This window comes from Saccopteryx leptura, chromosome 8 (genome assembly GCF_036850995.1).
Source record: "Saccopteryx leptura isolate mSacLep1 chromosome 8, mSacLep1_pri_phased_curated, whole genome shotgun sequence".
Taxonomy (NCBI): domain Eukaryota; kingdom Metazoa; phylum Chordata; class Mammalia; order Chiroptera; family Emballonuridae; genus Saccopteryx; species Saccopteryx leptura.
The window spans coordinates 14,243,828-14,261,243 of record NC_089510.1 but is presented as its reverse complement, the minus strand read 5'-3'; the positions used below and the strand labels follow the sequence as shown (position 1 = coordinate 14,261,243).

Below are 17,416 nucleotides of genomic sequence, written 5' to 3'. Positions count from 1 at the left end.
AGTTGTTCATTGATTGCTTTCTCATATGTGCCTTGACCGTGGGCCTTCAGCAGACCGAATAACCCCTTGCTTGAGCCAGCGACCTTGGGTCCAAGCTGGTGAGCTTTGCTCAAACCAGATGAGCCCATGCTGAAGCTGGAGACCTTGGGGTCTTGAACCTGGGTCCTCCGCATCCCAGTCCGACGCTCTATCCCCTGCGCCATCGCCTGGTCAGGCTATTTTAAAATTTTTTGAAAGGTTATATTATCGAATGTGTTACTCCATTTTCACATGCTCATGCCTTATATTTTAGGAAACCATTTTGTTGGCCTCTGTTTGCCTCTGAAAACACCTTCATGCAGTGTTACGTGAATATGAAGTAAATAAAATACTGTTTCAAAAGGAAATTACTCTTTTTAAATGACCATATTATATATAGTTCTGAAATTAATAATACAAACAAAAATAACAATTCTGTGTCTCATTTCTTTCTCGGTTCTTGTTTCACTGTTAGAAAGCTAGAGAAATACCCATTATATTAAGATATTCCACGTGTTATTATAAGCTGAGTTTGAAAAATGCAAATATATCCTTAAATTATTTTTTTCCTTCACATTTGAACAATTCTGAGAACTTCTATTAATAATAAATTAAACTCAAAATATATGATCAAATAATTTAAAAATAATTTAAGGATTGGAAAACATATTTTCCATGGACACCAAGGTCCAGAAATTGCCTCGCAATGGTACTGAAGATAAGTGAAATAATTAGCTCTATTTGCTTCCTAAAGAGAAGAAGCAATTATACCTGTTAATCGTTTTAAATCCATCCAGTCTTTGAACTCCTAGTGATTACACTGGGCATGACTGAGCAGCTATGCGCCTCGGGGTCTGTGGCCTCTGTTCATTTAATCTCATACAGATTTTTAACCTTTCCAGGAAACTTTATGTTGTTAGAAGACATTTGCTTCTACTCATTATGTGCTACACGCAGTGCTTACTTTCCACTAATTCCCTCAGTTACATGCGGTTTTGCATACACAATTTTTTTTATTTGTTTGCTGGTTGTTGAGTGTATGCTCACAAAAAAGTTTAATTTTTAGCCCTCGCCAGTTGGCTCAGCGGTAGAGCGTCAGTCTGGTGTGCAGGAGTCCCGGGTTCGATTCCCGGCCAGGGCACACAGGAGAAGCGTCCATCTGCTTCTCCACCCCTCCCCCTCTCCTTCCTCTCTGTCTCTCTCTTCCCCTCCCGCAGCCGAGGCTCCATTGGAGCAAAAGATGGCCCGGGTGCTGAGGATGGCTCCATGGCCTCTGCCTCATGAGCTAGAATGGCTCTGGATGCAATAGAGCGACGCCCCAGATGGGCAGAGCATCGCCCCCTGGTGGGCATGCCGGGTGGATCCCAGTCGGGCGCATGCAGGAGTCTGTCTGGCTGCCTCCCCGTTTCCAGCTTCGGAAAAATGAAAAAAAAAAAAAAAGTTTAATGTTGGCCCAGAGGTATATAAGTGCGTATACATTGTGTAAGTGTACTCTATGTTGCTTGGGAATCTTATATAAACTTTGTATCTCTAATAGCTAAAAAAAATTTGTTTTAGAAAGAGGGAAAGAAAGAGACAGGTACTGCCGACAATTTCTTGTTGTTGTCTGTACCCTTGAATCCCTTGCGGCTGGACAACCAGTCCCGGTGCGGTGTGAGGACTTAGTACACATTTGTTGAGTGAATAAGTGAACTCTGAAGAATTAGCAAAAGTTGAATTTTATTTTCTCCAGATTTTTCAAAAATTTGTGTGGGTCTCTTTTTGCCACATTTAATGCAAGGATGAGAACCATTCGCAGCAATCAGACCATCGATGTCCCGCAAACTGTCGGCATCAGTCTGAAGGGGGGAGCTCGGTCACTGGGCAGGGCCCCAGAGGCAGCCTGCGAGGGGCGGCCGTCCCGTCCCTGTAGACCTCAGTCGTCTGGGAAGGAAAGGGAAGAGGCTCCTGGCAGACAAACGGTGGGGAAGTAGTTTCTTTCCTTCTGTGGTCGTGTACGTAACGTGATCAAGGGTGTTACACTGGGCTTCCGTTACAGGGTGAAGTCCACGTATGCCCACTTGCCCATTGATGTGGGTATTCAGGAGAACAGTTCTCGTACTGCAATCAGTCGGGTTGGCTAAAAAATACGTCTTCAAGGTTCTACTGAACGCTGGCATTGACTGCTCAGAATCTCAAGCCCAGAAAGATGACTTAGTTCTTGAAGGAAACGACAGCAAGTTGAGCTGCTGTGATACAGTAAGCCACACCAGTTCAAAACCAGGATATCAGAAACATTGTGGATGGTATCTATGTTTCTGAAAAAAGGAACAGTTCAGCAGGATGAAGAAGAATGTCGAAGTTGTCCAGCTACAGAAACAGCAAGATACAGGATGATTCCTCAGACTTATTTGTGTCGTTTATAATAATACAATAAATGCCATGTATTGCAGCAAGACACATTTTTGTTGGCTTTCACACTTCTAAAAATATTTTATTATGAAAATAATACCACAACATTATGGAACATTCAGAAACTAGAGAAACTTAAGAGGGAAAGGAACAAAATCTATACGTGTTCAGTGGTTCCTAAGAATTCAACACGTTTGCATTTCTTTTGAGATCGTTTTCCTAGGTCTCTTTCTCTCCTTAGTCTGTCTCTTCTGCTAAAACTGTACAGCTTATACCCCTCGTAAGCCTTGCATTTTCAACAGATACGACAGTGTGTATAGGTTTCTGTGTCCTTAGAATTAATTTTAAAGAAAGCTCCTTACTGTGAATGGACCCACGGTTTTGTATCTCCAGATGGCTTCAGAGAGGTCACGGCCCAGGGCTCCATTCCTCTGTGGATGTCCTCTTGCCAGAAAACACAAGGAAAGGATTGCCCTTACATTCTCTTGAACAGCTTCCAAGCACGAGTGTTTGTTTTAAATGATTTATAAATACATGTGGGGTCTCCTGTTATTTTTTTTTTCCTATCATCAGATCATTCACTCAGTAAATGTTTACTGAATATCCGCAGAGTCATAGGTGCTGTTTTAGGTACTGGAGTTGTAGCAATATTTCAGTTCTTGTCTAACTATGTAGTGATGAAAACAAGTATTTCTTTACTATAGATGCTTTCTAAACAACACTTCCACTATGACCCCTTTCCTTCAAAATTAATTAAACCAGCATCAAAATAATGGCTGGTAAGTATTGTATTATATTTTTCTTTTAAAGTTGCATTCTAGTGATGCAAAATGATAAATGCATATAGGCATCATGTTACCACAATGAAATAAAATCTCAGGAAAAAGTGATAACCATACCTCTATTCCAAAAGGAAAAAAAAATATTCCAAAATTACCTATGAAAAATAAGGAAGAGAGAAAACACAACAAATCTCCTATCAGAGTGCAAAAAAGGAAATCAAATGCTTTAAAATTAGGATAACCTTTCTGAGTTCTGATCTCTGCATCAGAAGTTATATATATATATATAACATATATGTTAATATGTTATGTGTGATAGATTTTCCCCTTCCCAAACTACTATATATTGCTGTTTTTTGGCCTGGTGAATTCTTTACTTACCCCTTAAAGAAAATGAAGAGTACTGGGTCGATTTTAAGTTAATCAGTGGAATGCCCTTTAAGTTTGTGTCTCGTGTGTGTCATGGGAGTAGAATCTGTCTCTCAGCATCCTTTGTTACGGTGCCTCTTACAGTCGGGGGAACTGAATTAGAGCTACAGTGAGAGATACATGGGGAAGGTGCAAGGAGGTAAAGATGACAGTTTTTTTTTCTTAATTCTTGTTCATGTCAGAAGTACTGCCTGGGTTTAAAAACTGAGTGAAGCTGACTGCATTCCTCTAGGGATTTCTCAGTAATCCTTTAAAAGGCTGTTTGAGGTATGTTGTTTTCCAAAAGTGTAACTGTCCTTAGACAATTATCCTTAATATTGATATTCTGGACTCCAGCTTACAGACACCTAGATGCATAGGTTCTTTACATATGGCTCAAGTAGGACTCCCCAATTTAAGAAGTGAAGTTGAAAGTTTTATTTTTATTTACTTGAATTGCTTTTAGGTGATTGATTCAGTAAATTATATGTATGATGTACAGATTCCATGAAAATCTCACGCAGTTCTTTAGAGAAAGAATTGACTTAAATACATGTTGGAAGTAAAAAGGAAGATTAATTTTAGAATAGAGATTTCCCTTCAAAAAGTAATTTTTTAAAGACTTTATTTATTCAATTTTTAGAGAGAAAAAAGAGAGAGAGAGAGAAGGGGGGAGGAGTAGGAAGCATCAACTCCCATATGTGCCTTGACCAGGCAAGCCCAGGGTTTCTAACTGGTGACCTCATTGTTCCAGGTCAACGCTTTATCCTCTGTGACACCACAGCCCAGGCTCCCTTCAAAAATTTAAATTCAAGACAGGGAAAGTTTGGTAAAGACGTTTCATTTTGTACCGTTATAGGAGTATTGTTGAGTTGTAATTTCAATGAGCATGTCTGCTCGTGTTTTCTGTATTGAGATTCTTGATGACACAAATGTATAACCATCTGCCATTTCCATATTATATATAAAGAAATGAAGTATAGATTAACAGTCATTGTAATGTTATATAATTCGTCCTAACATGTTGAAAATCCAATGTTAGGAGGAACTATAGTTCCGTAGCAATAAAAATTTTTTTTTGCAGGACCACCCAAATCCTGTTTTTAACAGGAAAAAATATTGTTCAAAATCTTTTGTCTTTGAAAAATGGTCCTAACACCTGAAATAAGCTATTATATCATCAGACCTGAATATTTTTTTTTTTTGTCTATTAGGATAAGCATTAGTAAGTAAAGCGTTATGTGTGAATTTTGATAAATTTAGCATTTTTACAGAGCTGGCTTGAAAGTGTCATTCTACACAATTACAAACTTCATCTATATTCTGGCCACATGAGGATTTCTTTTATTTACAATGACAAGGAAGAAAAAAAAAAAAGAAGACAATACTACTATTCTCTCAAGAATATGAAAAAGCCTTAGTGTATCTTTTAAAAGTTGAAAGTCATACATTCAGTCAATGGATCTGTGTAGGATATTTTCCACAAGGAACAGGAATACTTTCTTACAGGGACGTGAGAGAGAATAAACCTCTGAGGAGGCTCAGTCTTCGTTGCCTGGACTGAATGCTCTGGTTTCATTCTTCTTTTCATATGTTATGAAAGATGTTTTGCTGTGTAAGTGGCAAATTAATTTTGAGTTGAACTCTTAACTAAAACTAGAGACTGGCTTAATTTGCAACTTTTCTTATAAACTTAAGAAGATAAGTAATTGAGCCTGATGTGTGGTGGTGCAGTGGACGGAGTATCAACCCTGAATGCTGAGGTTGCTGGTTCCAGACCCCGGGCTTGCCTGGTCAAGGCACGTCTGAGAAATGACTACGATGAATTGATGCTTCCTGCTCTCCCCTTTCCTCTCGCTCTCTTTCCTTTCTCGAAAATCAATCGATAAATTCCTTTAAAAAGAAATATACAATTAAAGAAAAGAAAATAAGAAATTGATTTTTTCCATAAATAATAATTCTAATGTAATTCCAGGAGAGTCTGGGGGGAGAGTAATAAAATCAAACAATGGTGCTTAGACCAACTTCTATATATTACATTAATGGCTCCCAACTCTAAGCCAGTATAATATTATTGTATGCATTAGCGATTATGCTAACCTGTAGAGATACTATTTTTATACTCATTTTACAGATGAGGAAATTCACGTTCAAGTTCATACAGCTAACAAGTAGTAGAGCCTAATTTGAACGCAGGCAAATGGAAACCATTCTCTAGATTTAATAAACTTTCCCCCAATGCCACATTATTGGATTTATTTTTTATTTTACTTTTTGTGTGTGTATGCTACTTCATTTGTCCTGGGAATCAGCTTCGCCTTTCGCCTACCACTGCCTGTCTTTGTATGGCTCCCCCCCCCCCCGCAACGTTACCCTTGTCAGTATTTCTGTCACCCACAGTGAATTGTAGACTATTAAGGTCAGGGGTTTTATTTCTTATATTTTTGGATTTCCCAGACTTCACACTATTCTTCATACGATACAGGCACCACAACATTTAGGTAAACCAATGGATAGGATAGTGGGAGAAGATGTACTTTAAGGAAAACATATGTTTTTGTTTGGCAGTTCACAGACAGGGAAAGTCCTCCCTTTTTTGCATGTTCATTGGAGATTGTACCAAAGAAGGAATTGGGAAGCGTGAACTCAGTTTACCCATTCCAACCCTGCAGCTCTGCTTGCAGCTCAGCGGGAAATCCCGCCCGACTTGAGTGGGTGGAGGCGCTCCTGCAGCCAAAGCCTCCGAAGCTTCTGCAGTATGAGGATCTTATGACAGAAGTCCCTTTTCCTTAGAGTTGATATTGTTTTTATTTTATTTTATTTAATTAATTAATTAATTTATTTTGTATTTTTCTGAAGTTGGAAACGGGGAGACAGTCAGACAGACTCCCGCATGCGCCCGACCGGGATCCACCCCGCACGCCCACCAGGGGGCGATGCTCTGCCCACCAGGGGGCGTTGCTCTGCCTTGACCAGAGCCACTCTAGCGCCTGAGGCAGAGGCCACGGAGCCATCCCCAGCGCCCGGGCCAACTTTGCTCCAATGGAGCCTCTGCTGCGGGAGAGGAAGAGAGAGACAGAGAGGAAGAAGAGGGGGAGGGGTGGAGAAGCAGATGGGCGCTTCTCCTCTGTGCCCTGGCCGGGAATTGAACCTGGGACTCCTGCATGCCAGGCCGACGCTCTACCACTGAGACAACCGGCCAGGGACTAGAGTTGATATTGTTAAAAATGCTGGAGGAGGGCAAGCAATACTATCTCTAAAATTTTAACTTACGTTACTGTCAGTTTTCCTCATGTCTGTAGGACTATAACCATCTGATAGTAATATTCTTTTTTTTTTTTTGTATTTTTCTGAAGCTGGAAACGGGGAGAGACAGTCAGACAGACTCCCGCATGCGCCCCACTGGGATCCACCCAGCACGCCCACTAGGGGCGAAGCTCTGCCCACCAGGGGGCGATGCTCTGACCCTCCGGGGTGTCACTCTGTTGCGACCAGAGCCACTCTAGCACCTGGAGCAGCGGCCAAGGAGCCATCCCCAGCACCCAGGCCATCTTTGCTCCAATGGAGCCCTGGCCGGGAATTGAACCCAGGTCCCCCGCACGCCAGGCCGACGCTCTACCGCTGAGCCAACCGGCCAGGGCCTGATAGTAATATTCTATAGGAATATTCCAGAAAGACCAGGGACTCTCTCCTAGAATACTGTTTGGTCTATTTTGGTAATCATATTTGATGATAACAGATATGGTGAATGGCACTCAGTTCATTATTAATATTCTAAATTTTGGAAAAATCATCCCCACCCACCCAATCTTTAGGTATATTATAATAAAAGGAAATTAGGGTAAAATATAGTGCCCAAGGAAAGGCATGTATCAATGATCATGTAGTTACCTTAATGCATTCTGTGTCGCTGTTCTTCCTTTTCTTCGTATATTTTTTTCAGATGACACTACCTCGTTTCTTTCTGTAGACAGTGGCTGTTTTTATACTTACTCCAGTAGGAAGTGTGAGTCGTGGGGAAATATGTAACGCAGAAGGGGAATAGTTAAGTCTGCTCGCTATGTGATGAGTAATTAATGGGCGCTGTCTTCTTATTTTTAACAAATATCTTTCTGCAAGATGAAATTCTGACAGGAAAATTGTAAGATTGGTGCCCACAAAAGGATTTATGTTAATACTTGGAGGCTGTCTGCTCCTTAAAATGGAAATGAGGCTAAGAGGCAGGACTCTTAAGAAACATAGGTATGCTTTTACAAATATAGGTATGTTGTCAAGGCGAATATATATACCCCCCTACCTTGGACAGATGTCACCAAATTGTCTATTCATTTCATTGTGCATCTGTCAGCCACTCAGGGAACTTGCTTCTCATGGGCTTTTACCAATTCCATAAGCATTTTTGTGCTGCCAGATATTTTATATATGATACAAGTGCACATTTTAATCACTTTAGGTTTTCTAATATTATCTACCAAAGAATATAAAAAAGAAATTTGTATCAAAACAGACTTTGTTAATAAAATAAACAGTTTCACTCAATCTACCTTGAAGAAACAGACTTGAAAACATAAATAAACCCTGAGATAAATGTTACTGCTGTGCTAGAAAAAAAAAGAAAGAATAAAATTGTATCTATGAAAACAAAAAGAATAAAATTATATATATATATGTGTGTGTGTGTTTTACATACCACGACATAGTGTTAACATGATCAGTCTCTTATATGGTCACTTGCGTGTATTTTTGTAAATGTGATGTCTTAAAGGGGAGGAACAGTTTACATCGAGCTAGGAGTTTTGGTTTCCTCATCATAAATCTCATGTGACTTTGATATATTTCTTTGCAATACTTAGCACTTATGTGTATATCTTTTTCCAGCTGTGGTTATGTAAATATTTAGATATTTCAGTCACTTGTGTTTATATTTTTCCTTCCAACCGGGCAGTTGTTGAAGGAATCCTGCCATGTACTTTTCCCCAATGCTGGCCCTGCCTGAAGTCAACCCTGTTACATTCCCAAGGTCCTACCAGAATGCTGGCCAAGGGCAGCTGACAGATCATCCTGCTTCTTCCTGAAGGTGTACTCCATCAGTCCCCTTCTTCTCTTACCCTCTCTTACATTTCCTATGCAGAGGGTAGCCGAAACCTAGAAGTTGGTTTTGCCACGTATAACGTACACCTTGTTTCTTATAACATGAAAAAAATACCAAAAGTAGCATAATTAGGATGGCCGTTGTTAGGTGGCTTATATGAACTCAGAATATATGTTTGAAGGGAGAACGCATTGTATGAATGATGAGTCCATAATATCATAGAGAGGTTTGTGACAGAGTGGAGGTGGACACCTCTTCCAGAGAGGAAGTTTGCAGTCACTAAGGGTCTTTCATCTACACTACTCTGAGGTTTGTATTATATGTATATATGCTCTTCCCTATTGGGTCTTAGTGTAACTCCCTCTTGGTCCTCCGTTGAGAAAGTGAGTCATGGTTCTTGATAGAAGTTGGGCCACTTTTCTTTCCATCAGAGTTGTTGGTGGAAAAATTTGAGAAACCTGTGATACTCAATTGTAATTATTTATGCACACAGTATGTAGGATTTGAAGTTCTCAGAATATTTAAAAGTGGTAATCTAAGGATATTTACTCAAAAATGCAAGGTTATAATTAGAGAAGTTGATATAGTACAGGGAAAATTTAAATCTCTATTGTTTATCATGAAGGCCTTTATTGAATTGACTGAAATCGCTTGATTTGTAGGTAGATATTCTATGAATGCATGGGAAAAGACAGCAGCTGTCCTCAGGACTGCTTCTTGCTATTTTTATTGTCCACATGTTAAAAATAAGTAAGCAGAATTAACACTTCCATTGTTGGAAACAAGAGTGGACAAAGCATGTTTCTCTATAGACTTTAACAGAATAATTCTAGCAGTATTTATGGAGTAGCTGAAAACAGCAAGGGTTTTTAACTTCACTGGGATTGCATCCCAGCACTGCCACCTTCCGAATGAATGACAGCCGAGAGTCTCAGTGTCCCCATATGGACACCAGGCATCACAACACCCAGCCCAGAAAGATGCTGTTATCAAGGAGATGAAGGGTAATTAATATTAGTTTCCTTTTTTCATTTTTTCCTGCCTAGACTTGATAATAAAGAAAAATGTATTATAGTTTTATAGCGATGATGATTGTCATTTATACTTTTTATTATTGAGGTTGGCCAATCACTTGTTATAAGTATCACTCAGGAATTGGGAGTTTCTTTCCTGAAGTTTATAACTTATAAAAAATTTCTATATTTTTTGTTACAATTTGCAAAGATATTGACTCTAAATATAACTCATATTTTACTAACTCTATTACATTCTATTCCAATTATTATATTGTAACAAGGTGTATTTTTTAAAGTATGTTCCTTAGAAACAAAGGTCTGTCGGGATGTCTTATAAAAAGTAAAAGAAAAAGAGTTCAATGGGCCAGTAAGTTTGAGAAATCCTGTATATTCAACCTTTCTTTTGGCTAATCATAACTTGCATTAGCGAGACTAAATAGACTCCGAGAACTGCAACTCTTCTTTTGAGCAATCCCTTTGAACAATCTGAGGAGAGAATATTTCAAAGAGAATTCTGAAAAATTTCACCTTTATTAGAATAGAAAGCTTCTGTATTGCTGAAACTCTTGTACTGAATGCTGCTCTACAAAAATCATGATGAAAACTTGGGCCTAAGTTGATTCTGGAAAGTCATTCTGACTGTGGTCCAGCTCTGGGGGACTAGAGGTCATCACCGAGTCTGGAGCTCCGGAGTCCTTTAGTGGAACCTGTGATTTCCAGTTCTGTAGCTGGTGGTTACTTCCTCTGTAGCACCTCCGTAGATGGTTCTACGTATTCTCTTCCATGGTTTCTGCTTGATTATCATCTACAATTCCAGCTGAGGTCAGATTTGGACATTCCATTGGTAACTTGTCAGATCCATTTGAATAGTCAGTCTAGCCCTGGCCAGTTGGCTTAGCGGTAGAGTGTCGGCTGGCATGTGGAAGTTCAATTCCTGGCCAGGGCACACGGGAGAAGTGCCCATCTGCTTCTCCTCCCTTCCCTCTCTCCTTTCTCGGTATCTCTCTCTTCCCCTCCTGCAGCCAAGGCTCCATGGGAGCAAAATTGGCTCGGGTGCTGAGGGTGGCTCCATGGCTTCTGCCTCAGGAGCTAGAATGGTTCTGGTTGCAGTGGAGCAATGCCCTAGAAGGGCAGAGCATCTCCCCCTAGTGGGCATGCTGGGTGGATCACGGTTCTGCACATGCAGGAGTCTGTCTACCCCCCCCACCACCACCACCACTTCTCACTGGGGGAAAAAAAAGAACAGTCAGTCTAGCAGTACTTCAAATTCTCCTTGTTTCATTCTCAGTAAATCTTCTCTTCTTACCAAACCCCACTCTTATTCTGCCTTCAGTGGGACTGCCCGTCACCCTTGCTCAGATCAGCAACTTGCACTCTCTCCGCCCTCTGCTTCTCCGTCTTGTGCACTTTCCTTTTCCATTTCCCCCACACTGTCAGTGAGTAGATCCTGTTGACCTTGTGACTTCAATATCTCTAGGTTCTTCCCTCATTTCCTCCTCTGTTTATCAATATCCAGGTTCAAGTTTCAGAGTGTATTGCTGGAAGAGTGTGAAAGTGTCTTGAAAAACCTCTTCCTAGCTTCTCCTGCTGCAGTTCAAGTTTCATACTACCAACAGTGAGCTCTTGATCATGCCCTCCTGTGCGTAAAGTATTTAAATGTTCTATTACCTTCAGTTAGGTGCCAGAACTTTGGCTTGATGTACAAAACCCATCACATTATTGCTTCTAGCTACTTCTTTAGACACATGCTTTCTAATCTCAGCCATACATGGTAGCCTCCCTGCTGGTCCTATGAGTGTGCCGTATTCTTCTGTCGTTGTGCCTCAGACTGAAATTATCTCCTTTCTTCCCAACGTTTTTTCCAAGACTCAGGTTTGATGTTCATGATGCCTTCCCTGCCTTACTCAGAGAGTCTTAAGTGCCCTTTTTTGTGTTGTTATAGCAACCTATGTACCCCTATTTTCTATCTCAAATGGACATTCAGAAATTATAATAAAACTTGCTTTAATTAAATATATATTACCTCAGCAGCTTATCATAATTAGCATCTACTTTCATAATTGCCGCCAAAGCAAAGACAAGTACTATATTTTGATGATTTATTTTGTGAAGTTTTACAGCACGTGTCATTGAATAATCTAGTCTTTGAATTTAATTTGACTTCAGTGTAGCCTTTGTGAGTGACTATGAGTTTCTAACTCTTTTTTTTCCCTCATGTTGCTGGCTTATTGTTTCCTCTTTTAGAGCCTTATTTTATTCAAAGAAATTATAATATACTCTATGACGTGCCCTAAAGCTATTTCTTAATATTTCAGTTTATAAAACTATTACTTTCTATGTATTTCTGCGGTTTTATGGTAGATATATGCAAATACTAGATCTTTCCATTTTATTACTCATTTATTGATTTCATTAGGAAAAATGTTAATTGCAGTAATTAAAAATTAGAGACATAAATAAGCCCCATGCAGAATTTACAGTCTAGCAGAGGTTAAATAATAATGTGCATTTAGGGAACAATTAGAAAAGATCTTTTAAAGTCTTTTTATAAAATGCATGGTTATTAAGCTTCAGATCATTCCACTCAGATAGGTCTTTCCTGTCAGTACTTTATTCATTCCACACATGTTTATTGATTACGTGTAGTGGGCTCAGCACTCGGCCAAGTGTAAGAGAAGCAACTGTGAGCAGTTTCAGATCTTCCACAGTGATGGGAAAGACAGAGACTATGCAAAGCATCAAACTTAAGTTATAGTTCTGATCATTCTTACCAAGAGTAGCTATGTATATATTGTTATTTAGTTTTCTAAAAGGAGCATTTATTTTTTGTTGTAAAGATCAGGGAGAGCCAAGATTTGAAAGAAGAGTAGACACAAACGAGGGAAAGATCATTTTGAGCTAAGACCCTGTGGCGTAGATCTATAAAAGGCAGAAGCTCTTCTGTTAGCTGCTCCAAGCTAACAGAAGGCTGCGGTGGAGAAAGCAGAGAAAGAAATGGAGCAGGAAGAGTCTGGAGAACTAGACAGGGGAATGAAACACTCTGGCTCTTGTAGGTCTTATTAAGGACTTGATCTTAAGAGCAATGAGTTTATTTTAAGAGCCATTGAAGTAGAGAAGGACTCAGATTGTATTTACATTTCGAAGCCTTCATCTGGCTACAGGGAAGTGAAGGTATTTAAGAGCTTTGGTAAGTCCTGGTTGGAATTGATAGAAATGTGATCTGGGATGGTAGCTGGCCCACAGACATGGGGATGAATAGATTGATTTCAGAAATTTGGCAGAGGCCTAGAGGACCCAAAGGGAGGTGCCAAGGATGAAGTTTATTACTTTTCGTTATTCATGGAGATTGGAACAGTAGGTAGGAACAAGGTTTGAAGCACCATTAAATTAAGCCCTGGGCTCTTGAGTTTGAGTAATTTCTGAGATGTTTATGTATTAAATCTATCCATGGCAGCAATAGGCAGGAGCATTAAAAATATGAAACTTGATCTCTGTTGTAGAGACTATAATCTCATTGGGAACATGAGGTACAGACACAAAATATTTAAATGGCACATGCTCTCAGAACTTCATCTAGTAAGTAATACACAAGGTCTAGAATGTAGCCCCTCACCCAACATCCTTTTTCATTTCATATTATGTTGAGTTAATTATTTAAACTCAATTACCTGACATTTTATCTGTTAAGTCTATTAAAATATCAATATAATTATTGGAGAGGAGTAAACTTAATTTATGAATAAAAACTGAAAAGGTGTATATATATATACTTTGTACTATTTAGTGAGAGAGAAAAGTTTCTATAAAGAGAAGTTAAACCATATATCTGAATATAAATGTTCATTAGTATATAGGATATATTTTGTTAAAGTGCTGATTGATGTTAGATAAAAAGGAAATTCCAGGAAGCCACGCCAGGTTTTGTAACGCTCAGCAATTCTCTAACACGTTTCTCTGCAGAAAGAGGCATATACGTGGTACAAACAGGGTGATGGGTTCTGTTCCGAATGGGATTGTGGACCAGAGATTGGAAGAGCCGGCAGGACTTGTACGGGCCAATTTAAGCAAGAGCACTTTCTATTTCTATAGTAGAGGGTCCAAAAGGATTCTGGAATTGGAAGATCTCTTCAAGGTGGTCCCAGAAGGACTCGTTAGAGAGGAGGTCGGAAGAGTGGGTCAATATCATGCCATGTTTACACAGCAGTGCCAATGCCCCTGGCTTTTGAAAATAGGACTTTGTTTTCAAGTGATAACACGAAGCTGTTCTGTCAATTCTTGCGCAGGCTCCCGTCTTCGTCAGGAAGATTTTCCACCTCGCATTGTTGAGCACCCTTCAGACCTAATTGTCTCGAAAGGAGAGCCCGCGACTCTGAACTGCAAGGCCGAGGGCCGCCCCACCCCCACCATTGAGTGGTACAAAGGCGGGGAGAGAGTGGAGACGGACAAGGATGACCCTCGCTCACATCGCATGTTGCTGCCCAGTGGATCTTTATTTTTCTTACGCATAGTTCATGGACGGAAAAGTAGGCCGGATGAAGGGGTCTACGTCTGTGTCGCAAGGAATTACCTCGGAGAGGCTGTGAGCCACAATGCATCGCTGGAGGTAGCTAGTAAGTAAAGAGGGGCATTCTGTGTTTCGGGGGTGGGGGGTGGGGGTGGCCGACTGGGAGCGTTTGCCTTGAGAATGACAATTCAAAAATCAAACTGGTATTACAGCCTTTACCAGAGGAAAACTTCTAGCTTTGTATATGAATGCAATCCACTCTTTTCTTGAATTTTCTATACAGGGGGGGTCCTCGGGTTATGACACAGTTCTGTTCCTATGACAGGGATGCAACCTGAACTTTGGTGTTAGTCCAAACACACTGTAGCCTAACCTAAACCACTTTCCTATCCTAGCACAGTTGTAAAATCATAATCTAGAACATGAAAAACACAGCTAAGCCACAGAAAAAGAATACTGCCTATTCTGCCTTGCGCAACCAAACTAGTTCGGCCGCGTGGTCCCTAAGTGTGACGCTAATGGCGGAAGCCCAGAGACGTCTCAAATTTTTTTTAAGTTTTTATGGGAGTGAGCGTCATAAACTCAAAACATTGTATGTTGAGACTGCTGTAACTCGAGGACCCCGTATTTCTCATTCTAGCTGGTTTTTCAAGCTTGTTTGGGGTTTATATGTAATTGTTGAAATATTTTACTTTTCTGATTTGGAGCTGTTTTTCTGGCAATCATTTTCACTGAGATTGATGCGTTGCCCTGCATTGTTGCTTTTAAATATATTGAATACATTTTTTCTAAAAAAAATAGTGTGGGATATCTTTTATTTGTCTTCATTAGGAGAAATATTTTCAACTGCTATTGTAAGTTTTGGTTTTAAACTGTTTCTAATTCTTAGAAATCTGTTTTACTTCTGGTAAGCTGTATCCACAGATGCTTATGACTGTGCCTCGACTTTATTATCTTGGCTACCGTAGTGCATCCTGGGAAGAAAACATGTGTATCTCATCCTCAGGAAGTTCATTTTCTTTCTGCAGCTACCAAAGGCACGCATCTGAAATTACCACAAGGAGGATTTGTTGACCAATGATTAAATTGTTGTTTCTAGAGTCTAGATGTGTATTATATTTGAATAAAAATTGGGCTTCTTTTATTTTCAATAATCATTTTAAGACGTAGCTAGAAAGGTTCATTCCTTTGAGAGAATTGCACTGTGTATATGTATATAATACAGAAAGTGAAAATTTAGAGGGATTGGAGAGATTAATAAAATTTAGATCTAATTTATTTTAAGCTTATATATAATTACATGGGAACCTCTATGCATAACAGTGTATACATTTATATGATGATTAATAGCTTTCTTGTTATAATTTGTGTTCAAGATTTTAATTATGTAATCATTTTCCATAAGCTCTAGCATTGTCTCCAACATTCAACTAAAACTTGAATGTATAAGATCACAAATAATTATAAGATTATAGACATACAAAAGAATTTAGAGGTAGGTTATTTTAGCTTAATCATAATATTAATGTGGAATCAGCCATTGAAAAATTAGATAATTTGATCACACTTAGAGTGATGTACTTAAATTGAGACAGAATGCTAAAGATGTTCTGTATGACCATAAAATTTAAAAATAATAAAAAATTATTTAAAACTATATCAAAACTAGGCATTTGCACTTTTAAAAACATTTACTTGAAACTCCTCTGTTTATAGTTAATTGATAATGAAATTATTGTACTTTCTCATATCGCCTTGATTTTCGCTTCTGGTCTTAGAGCTAAATCAGTGAGATTCATGAAATCTATCATCACAACCAGAAGCTATTTTTCTTTGTTAAGCCAACACTAAATGTAGAACAAGCAAATGAAGTTTAAGGTACAACTTATTAAAGACATACACTATCTTTTGTTAAAGTCATCTTTCAAGTAATGAAATGAGCACCTTTTTTACTCTTGATACTCTTGACATATTTATATTTAAGATTATTTCCTGGTGAGATACATTTAATTTAAATTTGATAACAAATTTAGAGAATCAAGAAGGATGATGTAAATAACATAGGCCAACTGCTATTTGTGGAGGATAAGAAACTGAAGATGGGAAAGGAAAAAGCAATTGTTCATTCTCTGGAATTATAATTACTTATAAGTGAAGTGTGTGCCAACAGAAATATCAAAGATCCTCTTATGTTTCTGTGCTATTTTCTGCTCTGCTTGTATCCTTATTATAGCCAGAATTTAAAAGAATGTTTGTAGACTTTAATAGAAGATGTAAATGCTTACCCTCTCGATCTTTCTTTTTAAAACATCTCTAGTTTTACCTTAAGTGACCAAAATATCCTTAATGTACTAGGATTTAGAGAGCAGTCTTTTCTAATCTGGTTTTGGTGTTGATATATGAAAAAACACTCTAACTTTTCATGCTGTAGCAAAAGATAAGATTTCCTTCCTTTCTATAGCGACATAGTATTCCATTGTGTGAATATACTATTCGGTTAAAAAAGAAGAAATAAAAAACAGTGTAAGTTTCCAGTTAAGTTCTCTTTCTAAGATAGATATTCTTTTACTTTGAGAGTTCATTATGAATAAAGCTCTTCTCGTCTTAGTCATCAAATATATCATGAAATTGACAGCAGAAAAAAAATGTCATTATATAACATTGACCAGTAAAATATTAAAATACGAAGTCTCTTAATGGCACACAATTCATAAATTTTAGTGTGATAGGCCTCATTATGTCTCCAAAATGTTTTTAAGCACCAGAGAAAAAGGAATATTACAATTTACAGAATAAAATTTAATAAAAGTGCTTTTTAAACATTACTTTAAAATCATTCAGCTATAATTTATATATGTGAAAAGGGAGAAACTACAGAGTATTGTATATTTATCAAATATAGTTTGAGATCAATAAGGATAATTTGATATTAAGAATCTTATTAGTGGTAATAGTAATTACTTAAAAACTTGCAAAAAGTTTAAAGAGTATTTTCTTTTAAAAAGTTTTATACTGATTTAATTACAATAAGCAAAAGCATGTTTTTATTCAGATGCATTGTATTTTTTGAACACAAGTTATATGGAAAAAATTAAGTACTTTGCAGTTAAAATGGGTCTTGTATGTTTAAAAAAATTTGGAAACCAATATGTTCATGCTTCAGCACAACACAAATAGATAGGTAGTAATTGAATTCATGTGTATT

At 38.3% G+C, this 17,416-nt stretch overlaps 1 protein-coding gene across 6 annotated transcripts in view; it reads left to right on the top strand.

The window, feature by feature from the left end:
- The window catches only part of ROBO1 (roundabout guidance receptor 1), a 1,145,453-nt gene that overhangs the window by 770,441 nt on the left and 357,596 nt on the right, over window positions 1-17,416 (top strand). For all 6 annotated transcript variants that reach the window (XM_066346778.1, XM_066346776.1, XM_066346775.1 and 3 more), the window contains one exon: window positions 13,991-14,317. In XM_066346778.1, the coding sequence (XP_066202875.1) occupies window positions 13,991-14,317 (327 nt within the window). The remainder of the gene's footprint in view (window positions 1-13,990; window positions 14,318-17,416) is intronic.